We start from the raw sequence: 15,035 nt of genomic DNA on the forward strand, positions 1-15,035 counted from the left end.
TGATCAATAAACTATTAAACTGCTTCTTCCACTGAACAGCATCTTTTAATTTTTTTTTTAGCACTTTTACATACTTGTGGAAAAAAACAACAAAATATATAAAGTGAAGGAAAATTATGTCTAATAAACTATGAATGTATTTATCACACTGGGCAGATTTAGATGGAAAAGATACAGGGATTTGTACACAGTGCATCGTTAATTACTCCTGTCAGAAAAGAAGAAATCCTCTATATCTTTTCTGCTCCAATTTTTGTTGTATCCTCCAATGCTTAGAGCACAGCAAAGCCATGTGCTAGATTCTTTTGGGATTTGTTAGTAAAATGTATATTCAAGCTGCCACTTGAAGTAACCATGTTGGTGATTCAGCCTTTTTTTTTGTGAATATTGCTTGGTAACTATTGTCTATCTCATATTTACAGTACATCTTTCCTGCACATTTAGGTACACCAGAAAGCCTGGCAGAAAAAGAGCGACAGCTCTCTACTATGATCACCCAGCTGATCAGCTTACGGGAGCAGCTCCTGGCTGCCCATGATGAACAGAAAAAGCTGGCAGCCTCACAAATTGAAAAACAACGGCAGCAAATGGACCTTGCTCGCCAACAGCAAGAACAGGTGAGGCTCCAAGAAAGAAACCTGTGAAAATGTTTCATGCAGAATGCTTATCATAAACACTGTTCTACTTGGTGTTTCCTTTCCTCTTTTTTTGATAAAAGAGCTTAAATACCTTCAGAAATGACATCTTTTTCCAGAAAGAGGAAATATTATAGGACCCTGAGGAAAAAAGTGGGTGTGGACATTTAAATAATTTCTTTCCTAGAATAACTGGCATTTGATAGATTTCACAGTTCTTGTTTCTTGCACTGAGATGCAATTTTGGGAGTTCCAAATAAGCCAGACTTTAACCATTATTTAACTCTTTGTCTTTTTGACAAGAAAGTAATTGAATAAAACCTTAGGCATCCTCAAACCTTCAAATATCTTCTACAAGTAAGGTTTGATTTGTTTGTTTGTGTTGTGGTTTTTCTTTTTTTTTTTTCTTTTTAAAGATGCGGTTGTCCAAGGAGCTGTCCTTTTCTCATTGTACAAAAGTGTAACAACAGTGATCCCATACACTAGTTCCCTAGGCATTAGATCAGACAGATCCAAATTAATGTGTGGTTTTTAGGAATCTGACATTATTACTAGAATTATCTTTTCAGTTAAACGTATTTTATAGGATATATACAGCAATATATGCTCTGTTGATTTTAATGAGTTGTGACGTCTGGTATTTTATGTGCTTGAGTATTTGCCCACATGTAGGAATATGGACTCATCCCCTAATGGAAAATAACATAAAGGAACACTGTAAAAAATCAGAAGTTAGAATGTCATTTAGCCATCCAGAGATGACACAGTAATTAACTATTGACACTTGTGAATAAGCTAGCACAAATTAATCTTGACACATTTGCAGACGAGTGATATCTTACAGTGAACACTTTGTAATTATATTTCAAAATGAAAATTAAATGACACTTAAAACTAGGTTGTCATGCTCAATGAAGCGAGCATGTAGCTCAACCGATAGGCAAATAAAATTCAGAATTTGAGCCACATGGTGCTTGTGTACCCTACTTTACTGTGTCAAGCCTATACATCAAGGCTGTGCTATGGTAATTGCATTGTGGGGTATTGGATACATTTTCTATCACAGTACTGTTCCATCTAAGAGGAACCATTGGCATTAGATGCTTCGTGGTATATTTCTGGTTTTCATCAGGAAATGCCTATTCAAATGGTACTATATTGTACATACAGGTACAAAAAGCTGTTCACAAACAGTCTGAACTCCGGCAGATCAGTGCCTTTGCACATGTAAACAAAGATCTCATCCTTGCCTTGGCTATAACTTCCCATGTTAAGTAGCAGCCAGGTCACCAGCAGCTCCAAACAATTCTGGACATAGGATACTGTGTATCTGTGAAAAAAGATACAGCACTCGGAGAGACCGACCCATGACGCAGCTCCATGCGGTGTCTGATTTCAATGTGAAATTACAAATAATTCCTTCCTGAAGCTGAATATCATGATAATCTTTCTATTACCTTCACTGAGATTTTAGCAGCAGGTACAATGTGGACCTAAACCCGACAGAGCTTATCTTTAGTGACAAGCACTACACTTCTAAGATGGAATAGCACAACTGGTGTGTTACTCATTAAAAATAGTAACTCTAGCACTCATACAGGTTTTTAAATATTCTCTGTAGCACAGTTACCATTAGAGTTGCTTTTCCAAGCATAGACGCTATTGCTGACCACTGACCTCACGAAAGATGACCTGAGGTCCTAGGACCTGCCCCTAGGTTACCTGGGCACACAGGCAGCTAGCTCTGTTCGAACTACCTTTTTCACTAGCAGACCAAGGCCTGCTTCTTCAGTCTTCATTCACCATTTTTTATTGACTTTACTGGGAGATTCATCCAGAAATATTTGAACACCAGGCTCATAAAGGGAGTTTGATCCCTGGTACAAGCATCAGTGTAGTGGGCTATGATAGTTGCTTGATTTCTTTTCTGTGCAGCACTTTGCCTTGATCCAGCCCCAGAGTCACATAGACCTCAATTTGTCTCTTTGAGGCCATATGCAAGACTTAAAATATGTATGAATTTTGTGTTGGTCTCCCATACAAAGGTGAGTTTTAACTGTAGCAGTGAAAAAACATGACAGAGCTATTTCCAGGAGACAAAGTGAGAGATTAAAGAAATGACAGACTTGATCTCTGTGTGTGCACAATTACAAGCTGTTAATATGTAACTGCAGATTCCTTAGGAGTTAATCTGAACAGTTTGCACTAAAACTATGTGATTGTTTATTTCCAAATCAATCTTGCTGCATTTCTGTAATTTTTTTATCATAAAAACTTTTTACTTAGTTTTCTCTGTTTATAACAGAGAGAGTAAGTGTGCTCAGAAGATGGTGGGGAAGGAGACCAGGAGGGTTTTTGCCAAAACTGAAACAGTGGGCTCGAGCGACCAAGCTACTGTTGTCACCAACTTCTTGCTGTTTTATGTGGTTCCTCTGCTCTAGATAAATATTTATAGGAGGGGAAATTATACTTAAGAAATGAAGGTAGCAGAAGTGCTGAGGTTGGGGTTTCCAGGAAACACAAATCTTGTCCTTGTTTCAGTCTGCTGCACAGTTGCCCTTCTAAAGCAGAAGTCCAGTTGTTCCCCCAGGTCCCTGTAGCTTCTCCCCTGTAGCTGCAGTCCATGTTACCCATTGCAGGGAGCAGCTGTGCGGTCTGAGGGTAGGATCCTATCTCTCTTCTGTTCTTGCATGCTGATTTTGGATGGTTCGTGGGAATTGGGGGTGTGTCTGGGACAGATTCTCTCTCATTAGTCTCTTAGCACTCCCTGCCCCAAACACTTGCTTCTCTCCATCTATGTTAGAGAAGGGATATAGTGAACCTTTACCCTCCAGATCCCTTACTGAATCTACCAAATGAGGGTAAGAATATCTGCATCTTTCACAGGGTTGTGCTGAGGATGACTTACTGAGCATTAGGTACTGCTTTTACACAGAATGACACCCTGCTTCCTTGAGTAGTTCCACGGAAGACTTCGAGATTTACAAGAGAAGTAATGTGCTGCTCATTGTGAATGAAGTTAGAGAAGCTTGCCCTAGGAGCTTGTGCTGAATAGCAAAACATCTATAAATACTAGCTAAGGCTCCAGTTCAGCAAAGCAGGAAAATGTGTGTTTAACCTTAAGCACCTGAGTAATCCCATCCCCATTCAGCAAAGCACTTAATTTTAAGCATGTGTTTCATTCCTATTGTAGCTAACAGTAATGCATCATAGTCAAAGATCACCACAGGCCTAAATGCTTTGTTGAATAGTGATGAGATTATTCACATGCACACAGCTAAATGCATATTTCTATGCTTTGCAGAGTTGGGGTCTAAGTGTTTAAAATACATATTTCTTACTGGCTAACTAGAGTTTTATGTTGTATTTAAATTTAAAATGTTTATGTCACATACACAGATACCTCTTATTTAAAAAATAAATGATGCTTAATAAAAATAGAATAAAGAATAACTAATGAGATGTTTTTCACTCATAATATTGAAGTTTCAATATTACTGTTTTAATTTAATGGAAATTTTATTTCTAATAGATTGCAAGACAACAGCAGCAACTTCTGCAACAGCAGCACAAAATCAATCTACTGCAGCAGCAAATTCAGGTCAGTGTGTTTTATTGCTCTCTTCTGATTATATTTAAATTCCATTTATGGAGAGGGAAGGATCTAAAATAAAGCAGCCACATGCTTTACTAACAAGCCTCAGTAAAGATGCTCTTTATGGAGGGTCTTTGTGTCTTTGAAAATTATTGTCAAACATATTTTTTGTGGAAAGAGCTTTTCTTTAATAAGCAGAGTTTTCTTCTGAAAGTTATGAACTATTTCTTAAAACTTGTAATTTAATTCTGAAATGTGCAATCAGTTTGACTTGTATTGTGTGAAGTAAAAGCAGAGTCTCAATCATTGTTTATAGAATTCCTTATTCTACAAAGGCAAAATTGGCTTTATAAGAAGGTTAGCAGAATGTTTTCCATTTCATTAACTAAAGCAAACAACTATAGAATAGGATAATAGACATTGAGACAGTACTAAGTCCCTGGGACCAGTCTGTTCATGTACAAAGACCCACAGGTGTATGTGTCCCATGTATCTTTGGAGTAACTGTACCTTCATGGATCTGGGAGTGTTCTGGAGGTATTCAATTATCTGTACTTGTACTCAGGACCCGGTTTAACTCTGCACAAATATATGCGGGTAGGGAGTGACATGTAGGTAGAAGCATTGTTGACATGTGACTGTATTCCCTTCTCTGCTTCCCACTTTGTTTGAAAGCGTTTCCATGGGCCTGTTCTTTGATTGAAATATTTCAGTTTGGTCTGACAGATGATTGTGCTGCCGATCATTTCTTATAAGCTTGGACTATCAGTTTTTTCCTTAATCAGCTGATTGCCACGTTACTAGATGTCAAAACTGAAGTTTTTCCTTCCCTCATCCCAAAGGAATGCATGTAAATGCTTTTGCAAATATTGTAATGCAGTTTCAGTTACACTTTAAGGAATTCAGTTAACACATATGAATGTGTTGATACCTGGGATGAGAGAGACAATTGAATTTTAAAGCACCATTATCGTCATTGCCTATTGGAAGACTGCATGTTCATATTAGGTGTACATAAAGGATGGAAGAGACATGAGAATAGTGAAAGGAAAAAATACACCATCTTCTGGTGTTATTCGCAAGTCTGGCTTCAAAAAAACAAAGAATCATGTAAAAAAAAATTTACTTGGCATAAAAGCTAAGATTGAAACATAGCCAAGTCTGCTAAACAGAACAGCTATTTGCATGAGAAATTTCTAATTTTTTAAATTCCTTTAAAAATTAGGACACAGAAAGAGGAAACATGACCAGGTAATTTTTGTTCCTATTTGGAGAATGTGGGTATGTTTTACTGGGAAGTATTCTGCTCTGTAGTAAAAACTTTAAAGGTACTTTATGTTTCAGCTCACTCAATACTTCCCAGTAGCTTTATCCTTCCACTGACTCTGGAGAAAAGCAGTCTTAGAATAGGTTGCAGGTTCATTTTCTTGTTCACTCACAATTTTCCCTCTCACATATGCTGAAGCCTCTACAAGTTTTCTTTCGCGTCCTTTCCTAAACGTATATGGAAGTTTTAATGATTGTTCTGTTCATGTGAGCTAAATTATTTCTATTTCATCCTTCCCTATATTTGTTTCAAAATTTTCACTCACAATTTTCCTCTTACATAGTGCTGAAGCCTCTACAAGTTTTCTTTCGCGTCCTTTCCTAAACGTATATGGAAAGAAGTGTTTTAATGATTGTTCTGTTCATGTGAGCTAAATTATTTCTTGATGATCCTTCCCTATATTTGTTTCAAAATTCTTGCCAATATAAGCTCCTTTTATTGCATAGTTCCTCACTAGTTTGGCCTCTTTATTTATCCTTATATTTACATGAATCTAATCAGTGTATTTGAGGCAGTGAGGACTGTTTCCTCTCCCAGCTCGTTAGCCAGATTGGTAGTGGGCATCTCATTGCCCAAGGAACGTTGTAGGTTCCAGTATGAAGCACTAGGCATGTTGGGCAGATGCCATCTCAAACATACATTGATCTTACAAGGAGATTACTAAAAAAAGCTTGTTAGGAGATTGTTTCCTAGGCTAAACACCAGTTTACATAGTCCATTTGCTTGTGAGCCAAGTGGTGGTTCTTTGTTTATTTGTTGTGTGTTAATTCTGTGGCAGGTTTGCTAGCCAGGAGTTGCTCGGGAGAGAAGTTAGTTAAGTCGCCTCTGCAGTTCTTAATAGGTTTGTTGCTATTGAATTGATTACGAGTGTTGCAGTTTGTTGACCCGTACCTCCATCCCACCTGTAGTCCTTAGAGAGCTAAACCAGGAGGCAGGTGAGAGATGCAGTGCTGTGCCAGTTCTCCCAGGTCCCCTCCCAGCATCTTCCCAGGAAACCTCAGTACCAATACTGAAGTTGCGCTGGTGACTCTGGGTAGAATTCATCATATCAAAAGTAGATAACTGCAGTGTAGACTCTGTCTCAATTAATTATTCAGGCTGTTTTTATAGTGAACAGAGAGAAGCAGAGTGAATAGTTTTAGGATGCAATTCATCTTGTCCTAAAGTAGACATTTAAAATATGTCAGATGAATTGTTCCCTAAAATGGCTGTTTCTCTCCATTAACTATAAAGGATACAGACGCCAATGCCTATAGTGTAGAGGTCTGAAGTGAGATGAGGTGAATCACGCTCTCTGTGGCTTGAGGGGGAAAAAAACAATTTTCTAATAAGTGTTTACATTCTCAGTTTAGTTTTTGGGCTTGGTAGAATTTGGAACTGTGTCCCAAATAACTTACTTGATTTTATTCAGAAGGTCAATTTGTTTAAAGACACTTTTGAGCAACCCTTCTCAGGAAACAGCAATTACTTACACAAAATGGCGTGGATTCTTACCTATACTTTGTATGCATGGGAAAACAATAGTACTCTTCCCTGACACTCCCCTTTTGAAGAGATTACAAAATATAAGCAGCACAGGTGCCAGTTCCATCTGGGCATGGGCCTATTCATGGCAGAGCTACTTGAAATAAGTACAGTATGTTCTCCAGGATGCTGGAGTGGGGCATTGCTGATGCAATGTTTTCATCACATGAGACACACAGTGTACCACTGTCATCTTCTGAGGTACAGTGTTAATTTCTAAACAATAATTTCTGTGCATAAGTGCATCCAGTTTATTTAACCATTTAAACAATTAGAAATGACTGTAGCTGGGGCTTACAAGATTTCTGTCAACCACATATAAAAGTGGAAATAATCCATATTAAACAAAACATATCTTTTCCTGGACACCTACTGGGTTAATTTACTGAGCATTTTCATTATTTGGTATTTATTATTTACATTATGTTGTATATTATTTGTTTATTTAATAATTTTAACACTTTATTTCATTTAGTTGTTTTTGTTTTGTTTTGTTTTTAAGACCATTTACTGGAGCACCTTGCTCCAGACTTATTATACATCCAAAACTTTGTGAACAATCTATGAGCAAAGAGGACGTTAGCTAGGCTGAGCATAGGAAAACAACATAGGTATTTCAAGAGTACTGAGGTCATTAAATGTTCTGCATAATTGTCTTATGTTTTCTAAGTGAAGCTAGTGTTACTTTCAGGGTGTGCATGTTGGGGAAAGCAGTTTTGTTTGTTAGCTAAAGGGAGTGGGAATGTGGAGTTGTTCTCAGTTCTGTCTCTGATTATCTGAAATTTCGCAAATTATTTCCTGTTCCTCAATTCAAAGGTAATGTTTTGAGAATCTTAAATGAAAAATTTCAAATAAATGCAGTGTATTATTACTTTTCAGCTCAAAATGTTCATAATGTTCATAAACACTCTTCTACAGAGAAGTTCATAGAGGTGGGAGGAAATCTAGTATGCCAAATTAAGTTCTTCATTCTGCAAAGCTGTGCTGAGAAATCATTGCTTTTAGTGTAAATAAAGTTGAGAAAATACTGTAGGGCAAGTAAGAGCTCACAGATCAGTCTCCAGGTTGATTCAGATTTTTTAAAAGAACTTTCTTTTTTGTTTAATAAAAAGTATTCATTCTTAAAGTAGAAGGGGCAAAATGAGACTCTTTCAAGGACATCTCTTAGCCTGTGCTGTGAAAGTGAAGACCTCTAGGGATAAGGGAAAAAGCTGTTTAAAGGAGGAATTTGGTGGTACATCATGAAGATGAGACTACACTGGAAGAAGGGAAGGCTTGGATCTCTAGAACGGTTCCAACCTTGCGAACTGCTTCAGACCCTGAAATCCCTGTGAATTCAGTGCCTTGTTGCCAGAATTCAGTCCTTTCAGAATGAGGCTTGGGGACTGCTTCTGACCCCACCACATCCAGCTGAGGAAGGGGGTCAGATCCCACTGATGCTTTGAGCATGTTGCTTCAGGATTGCCCGACGGGGGGGCAGGATTTAAGGGTTGAAAGTTTGAGGGCTTCCCTCCTCTGGTGGGGCAGGCTTCGTTAGGGCGAGTCCTACATTGTGGCTGAAATCTTTAAAAGGGACACTGGTTGTTGAGCTTTTCTGAAAAAACTTGTGATGGGTATTACAGTAACAGCTGATCCAAACTGTTTTCATCCACTTCTATTCACCTTATTCCTCTGTGCTACGCTCAATGCCATTGCAGAGCATTTCTTCTTGTATTTGAATTGGTACGATTTCCATTGCATAGAAAAAACGTCTTCCTCTGCTCTCATAAGTATTCTGTTTTAATTCAGCCACTAGAAATTATTCCTAGTAGTAATTTTTTTCCAGTATTAACCTATACATTCCTGCTGTTGTAGTTTCACATTAATGTTCTTGCATTTTCTGTTTCAGTCAAAAAGAGTGAACATGATTACTGTGATAGAGCTTTTCTGAAAAAACTTGTGATGGGTATTACAGTAACAGCTGATCCAATGTTTTCATCCACTTCTATTCACCTTATTCCTCTGTGCTATGCTCAATGCCATTGCAGAGAGTTTCTTCTTGTATTTGAATTGGTACGATTTCCATTGCATAGAAAAAACGTCTTCCTCTGCTCTCATAAGTATTCTGTTTTAATTCAGCCACTAGAAATTATTCCTAGTAGTAATTTTTTTCCAGTATTAACCTATACATTCCTGCTGTTGTAGTTTCACATTAATGTTCTTGCATTTTCTGTTTCAGTCAAAAAGAGTGAACATGATTACTGTGATAGTAAACAAACAAAAGAATAGTAACATAAAAATTACAACTATTTAAACTGTCCTTGAATAGGAATCATTTGAATCATACTTAAAACTTAAGAGGCTGAACCAATGAGTCTCTCTTCTTATCCATGATTAACTACTGACAATTCAGGTACCTGGTGAGCTGAATAAGGACTATCTCTTTATGTGAAGTACATGTCTAAAGATCAGGAATAATTACATTCCACATTAGCCTTCATGGCCTCCTTGACCTGGTTAATTAATTTTTTGCTAGGATAATAATAGTAGAAATAGATTTAAAGATATGCTTCATCATTAAGTATGTAACTGACCTCCAATTTTAAGAGCCGAACCTTTCATTTATTGCCTTTTGGAGACAGGTTAAAGCTCCTTGCAGTGAGCTTGCTGAAAATGCACAAGCTGGAATCTAGTTATTGTCACTTCAGTTATGCTCTCTGAGGTTGTCTCTCTTTGTAAACTGTATTTAGCATTGACAAGCAAAAAGCAATTGCAATGCTACTGTTCTGGCACTAGGGAATATTCTCCCTCACCTTTTTTTCTTTTTTTTTTTGTTATTGATCATGAAACTGATCCCCTTCCAGCAAGCTCTGAACAGGACCAAATAAAGCCATTGAAAGCAATTTGATACTTCTATTGGCAGGGGGGGCAGAGAAGATACTCCCTTGAAAGAGGGAGAGAGTTATAAACAAAGCTTAGAAGTCTAGGAATAGCCCCCAGCTTCAGCAAACCCTTAAAATATTTTGTAATTGTATCTTCAATCATGAATTAGTCAGGAAAAACAGACCTTTTTTGCCTTTATATTTCACTGCTGTATGCTGTTTTTAATTGCCCAGAGGCACACTGTTGTGATCTTCTTTGGAAGTTTAAAAGCAGGATAAAAATGCAAATCTAATTATTTCTTTTATCTAATCTAATTAACTTTTACAAGTAATGATAGATGCACTGTAGCCTGCATCAAACATTTTAATAATGATGTTTCTGGATTAAAGAATAGGTAAAACTACTGTAATTTATAAGCAGTCAAGATTATGGCAGTAGAAAATGTAAATTATTGTGGTGACTTAATAAACTATAGCTGCAGTTTATTAATTTACAGTAGAAAAGGATACATTTCCCTTAAATTCCAGTTTGCTTATGAATTGGTTCCCAGCTGTCATTGGTATCTTTTTTCTTTTTTTTTTTTTTTTAAACAGTTCAGTATTAAAAAAATCTATGTCTAACTCCCTTCTGCAATGCACTTGTGTGCACGTGGAAGAGAGAAATGCTGTTTTGTGCCTGTAACTTGTAACTGGCTGCTAAATCACTGATTCAAATTCATGGGGCTCTGCTGTAGGCATGGCATCACAACTTCTGTCCAGCTCATAACTTACTTAGCGAAAATGGAAACTGATCCAATGGAGGAAAGACAAATATGCTAAACATCAAAGTCAAATGTTTCATATTTTATTTATTATTACATAGTGGCTTATTAATGAGTTCTAAAGACCTTATTTGATAATTACCCAAGCAAAAGGTCTATTACAGGCCAGGTTTTTCCAACAAAAGTCATTTTTGTGGCTGGCTGGCTGGCTTGGAATTTTCTCTGTCAGCTGTGTGGGAAGAGAAGCAATGTGGGATCCTTACCTTCTCCCAGCAGCCTACTCTTTAATAAATATTCTGGCGATGCTCCCTATCCTTTATTCAGCCTCTTCCATACTAAAAATGCTTTGGCATGACAGCATGATGGTGGCCTAAGCAAAAGGACATGCTGTGCTAAAGGTTCAGCCCTCCTGTGCTACTCTTAAGCTTCTGGTCTTGCACCTTGGTCCCCCATTTGCAAGAATCCTGCTAGCTGCTCTGCCCCTGAGGCCCTCAGCCCCTGGAAAAAAAGATTTATCCTGGCAAAGCAGAAAATAGTTCTGGATTTGACTCTTAGCACAATCCTTAAAACTGTATGCAGTCTTGAGATGGGGGAGTGGGTTTTTAAAATTTTTTACTGTGACCTTCTATGAGTTAAATTAGCTTTCTTGCAGTTTTCTAATTCACTATATGTTTTTTTTTTAAATAGCTTTATTTCGCCTACTCGAGTCTAAACAAATTGTATTTAATGCAGAAATTAAGCCTTGTGTATCTCTTTCATATGACTTCTCTAATTATAGAGCAGTAAATGGTAGAATAGCATATGTTAGCAACATGAGCAGCAGTCTATGAAATGAGCTACAAGTTAATAAAATGATCTTGTGGTGGTGTTGGCCAAATGTTAGCACACATGTTTCGGAAAGTGATATTTCAACAGACTTGAAGAATAGGACTTTGGCACAGGGGTGCCGAACATGATCTGATGTGTGGAAATTAGTTAAACCAAAGTAAATGTCATTGTTTCTCAGTCTCATGTTGGTGCAGAAAATGATAGTAGCTGCCCTCCCACTTTCCCTCTCCCACGTCTGTTTTAAAATTGGAGATGAAGGCACAGGCATCCATGCTCCCCAGTTCAAGTATTGCTGCTTCGTTAGCGCTGGGCGTGCTGCATTGCAATCTTGCCAATGGCTTAAGGGCTTGTTCTCAGCCGTGCCTCTGTCAAAGCCAGGGGCTAAAATCTCATTGATTCTATTGAGCCCAAACACTCGTTCTACATCCTTTGCTTACAGAAGGGCCTCCAATTTGAGCCCTGCTAATTTAGGGGCAGATTATAACCAGCTCCTGAATAACAGCAGAGGATCAAGCAAATATTTGCTACCCACCTGTACTGCCCAGGGGTCACTCTCAGCTGGTGGTCTGCCCGTTCCAACCAAGTGTGGAGCGACATGCTGTGGCAGCTTCAGTGCTTGCTGATCCAGACACCCTGGTCTAGCTCCCAAAGAGTTTGGCAGAGATTATGCCCCTCTGAACCCCTTTGGTGCTATTCCTCTGGTAGTACAGGTCTGCATCACCCCCTCGTCAGTCTGCATAATGTAATATTTGCAATATTGCAATATTTGGAATAATGCAATAATAATGCACTATTTGCTCCAGCACAGAAAATCAGTTTCCTTCTTAAGTGGCATGTGCACAAACTAAAATGGATAACTGGGAGCAGAAATCGAGCCAACTGGCAGCCTACCAACAGGGCTGATCCTGTGAAGTCTTATTTGCTTGAGTAATACTTGCATAGCCAGTATTTGATGACTTGTATATCTAAGTGTTACTCACATAAGCAGGCTTTGCGGAATTGAGCACCTCCTATGAGGAAGGACTTAGAATATTAGTATTGTGGTCGGAATATCAAAGATATAAATGAGGCAGGGGTTTTAGGGGATGTAATTTGTTTTATTAGACAAATAGTTGTTGTTGGAAAAAACAGGCAATGTTTTGGGCACACCAGCTTTTTCAGGTCTTACATCAGCATTACATTGAAACATATCCCAGGACTGACAGAAACTGCTTAAGATATTGGCCTTCCATTTCTAATTAGTTACTTTTTCAGTGATGATTTTTGTGATTCACAACCATGTGACGGCTAAGAGGGAAAACAATCAGGATTTGCATTACTTTTAAAAAAAAAAAACAACAACAAACCCACACTATTTGACACACTCATCAGGAGATAGTGAATAAAGAAAATAGTTAATAAATGTTAGTATTGAAATGACTTGATTTATGGAGATACTCAGATATACAGGCAAGACTGGAATGTGATGATATCAGAGGTCAAAATTTCTGTCTGCAGAAGCAGGTATTTGGGGGAAAATGATGAACTACAGCCCCACATAAAAAGGACAAAAGCATTTAGCAAATAAATTGTAAAGTACTTTTTGAAATCTCACAGTAAAAACTTAAATTTACCAGATGGACTAAATCCTGACCTAAAGAATCAAAATGTGTTTTAGTTGTAATTGTGGGAATGCTCCAGAAGGCAAGTGTATTACTGAATCAATTTGAGCATAAAAACTTATTTTAAATGTATTTAATGACAGGACAGCAAGGAAGAAGTAAATGCATTGCTCTCTGAATGCATTCAGGAATTATGAATTCACATAAAGTAGTAGTATGTGCAAACCGGTAAATGAGCCAACCAGATGCTGTTTAACATTTGGTATACATTTGATGGCATATATGTAAAAGTAAAGTGAATGAATATTTCTATTATTCACTGTCTTATGCAACCAGCTAATCCAGACACTTGCAAAAATGTCAAACCATAGCTCTCAAGGAAAGGTGAGTAGCCTTGCCTGGAATTTACCTATCTAATTTTAAAGTTGCTGTTAAAGTAAGGAAAAGCTGGTTTATGACTGCAGTTTACACCTTATTTCCTTTTGTGTGTTCCATTAGAACCCCCTCCCACCAAATAATTAGATAATGTAGTGGCTTGTGTTGTATACAAGACTTTTGCTTGTTTGAAAGAACTAGTCTTTTGTATAAATGTTGTATATATCATCTTCAGCAAGTTGGGCATTTGCACAGCTTGGGTAAATTATGTCTAAATTGAGAATCTAAGAAGTTACACAGTGTGCTTTCCATACTTGAGGGATGGGAAATAAAAATTGATATACTGTGCGGCACATGATATAACACAGTGAAATATCTTTTAAATTCCAGAGGGATGCACTGACATCACCACACTTAATTCACATGCAGTAACTCCCACAAAATGTTATTAATTTTAAATTGAAGTTTGTAATCATTCAATAAAAAGAAAATAAATGATGTAAACAGTATACAATGGTGCATTATGAAATGCTGAATTCATCTTATTCACCCACCCAAAATGACAGTATGTTAAGAAAACATTAAAGTTGTAACACCAAATAATAAAAGCAAAGACATTCATAGTTGATGCTGAAGTGTGAAATCCATCTTGAGACGCACCACCGCCCCACAGTATGGAAGGACACTTCTGAGTTAGGGAACTTTATTTTAAAGTAATGTATTAGTCATTTTTATTCTGTAAATGAGAGATTAACCAGTTGGAGGAACATATAGTTAGTTTAAAATCTAGATCAGGTAGATAAATGAGTAGTGTGGGTAATTGCTACAGATAACAAAATAAAGTTGATAGTGCGATGTATACCTAATAGCCTAAGTACAGACTGAGATTCCTTATTTGACAAAGCAATTTATATAATATAAATACAGAAACAAACTTTTCTCAGAGGAGGAGGTATGACATTTGTTTTTTGCTCTGACAACGAGTGATTTGTATGAAGAACTACTATCACATTTCTAGCTTTGCCTTTTCCATCTCATTGAATTTTATTGGTGATATATTTTCAGGATACTCATCTCCTCTGTAACTGCGTATCTGAGTGTCTCATAAGCTGAAGTGTATTATCCTCACAAAACTCTTTTGAGTCAGAATAAAAAGCATATTGATATTTGGGGGCATCTAATTTTAGATATCTAATTTGGGTGACTGAATTAGGACTTTTGGCTCCATATATAAAGCAGTCCAGGTGCTGTGAATTACCTTCTGTTGATTAGACAACGAGGTTCCTAATTTAAGCACCTAAGTTAAATTTCCTAAGTGACTTGATCCAGTTCTTATATGAAATCTGACAGACCTGAAATCTGTGGTTTCAGAATTCGTAGAATGGTTCTCTAACATCTTGATCATCTTTTCTATCATGACTTCCTGTCAACTTCTCACTTCCCTTAATTTACTCTGATGGAGCTTTTAGCCAGAGTGAATCCCCTTCAGAAATATTTGTTCGTTCCTCTCACTCACTCCCCTGCCTCA

At 37.4% G+C, this 15,035-nt stretch overlaps 1 protein-coding gene across 9 annotated transcripts in view; it reads left to right on the forward strand.

Moving 5' to 3' along the window:
* The window catches only part of SOX6 (SRY-box 6), a 387,375-nt gene that overhangs the window by 231,475 nt on the left and 140,865 nt on the right, over nucleotides 1-15,035 (forward strand). For all 9 annotated transcript variants that reach the window (XM_019474501.1, XM_009288777.2, XM_019474505.1 and 6 more), the window contains 2 exons: nucleotides 445-617; nucleotides 4,168-4,236. In XM_019474501.1, the coding sequence (XP_019330046.1) occupies nucleotides 445-617; nucleotides 4,168-4,236 (242 nt within the window). The remainder of the gene's footprint in view (nucleotides 1-444; nucleotides 618-4,167; nucleotides 4,237-15,035) is intronic.

This window comes from Aptenodytes forsteri, unplaced genomic scaffold (genome assembly GCF_000699145.1).
Source record: "Aptenodytes forsteri isolate BGI_AS27 unplaced genomic scaffold, ASM69914v1 Scaffold8, whole genome shotgun sequence".
NCBI classification, from domain to species: Eukaryota; Metazoa; Chordata; class Aves; order Sphenisciformes; family Spheniscidae; genus Aptenodytes; species Aptenodytes forsteri.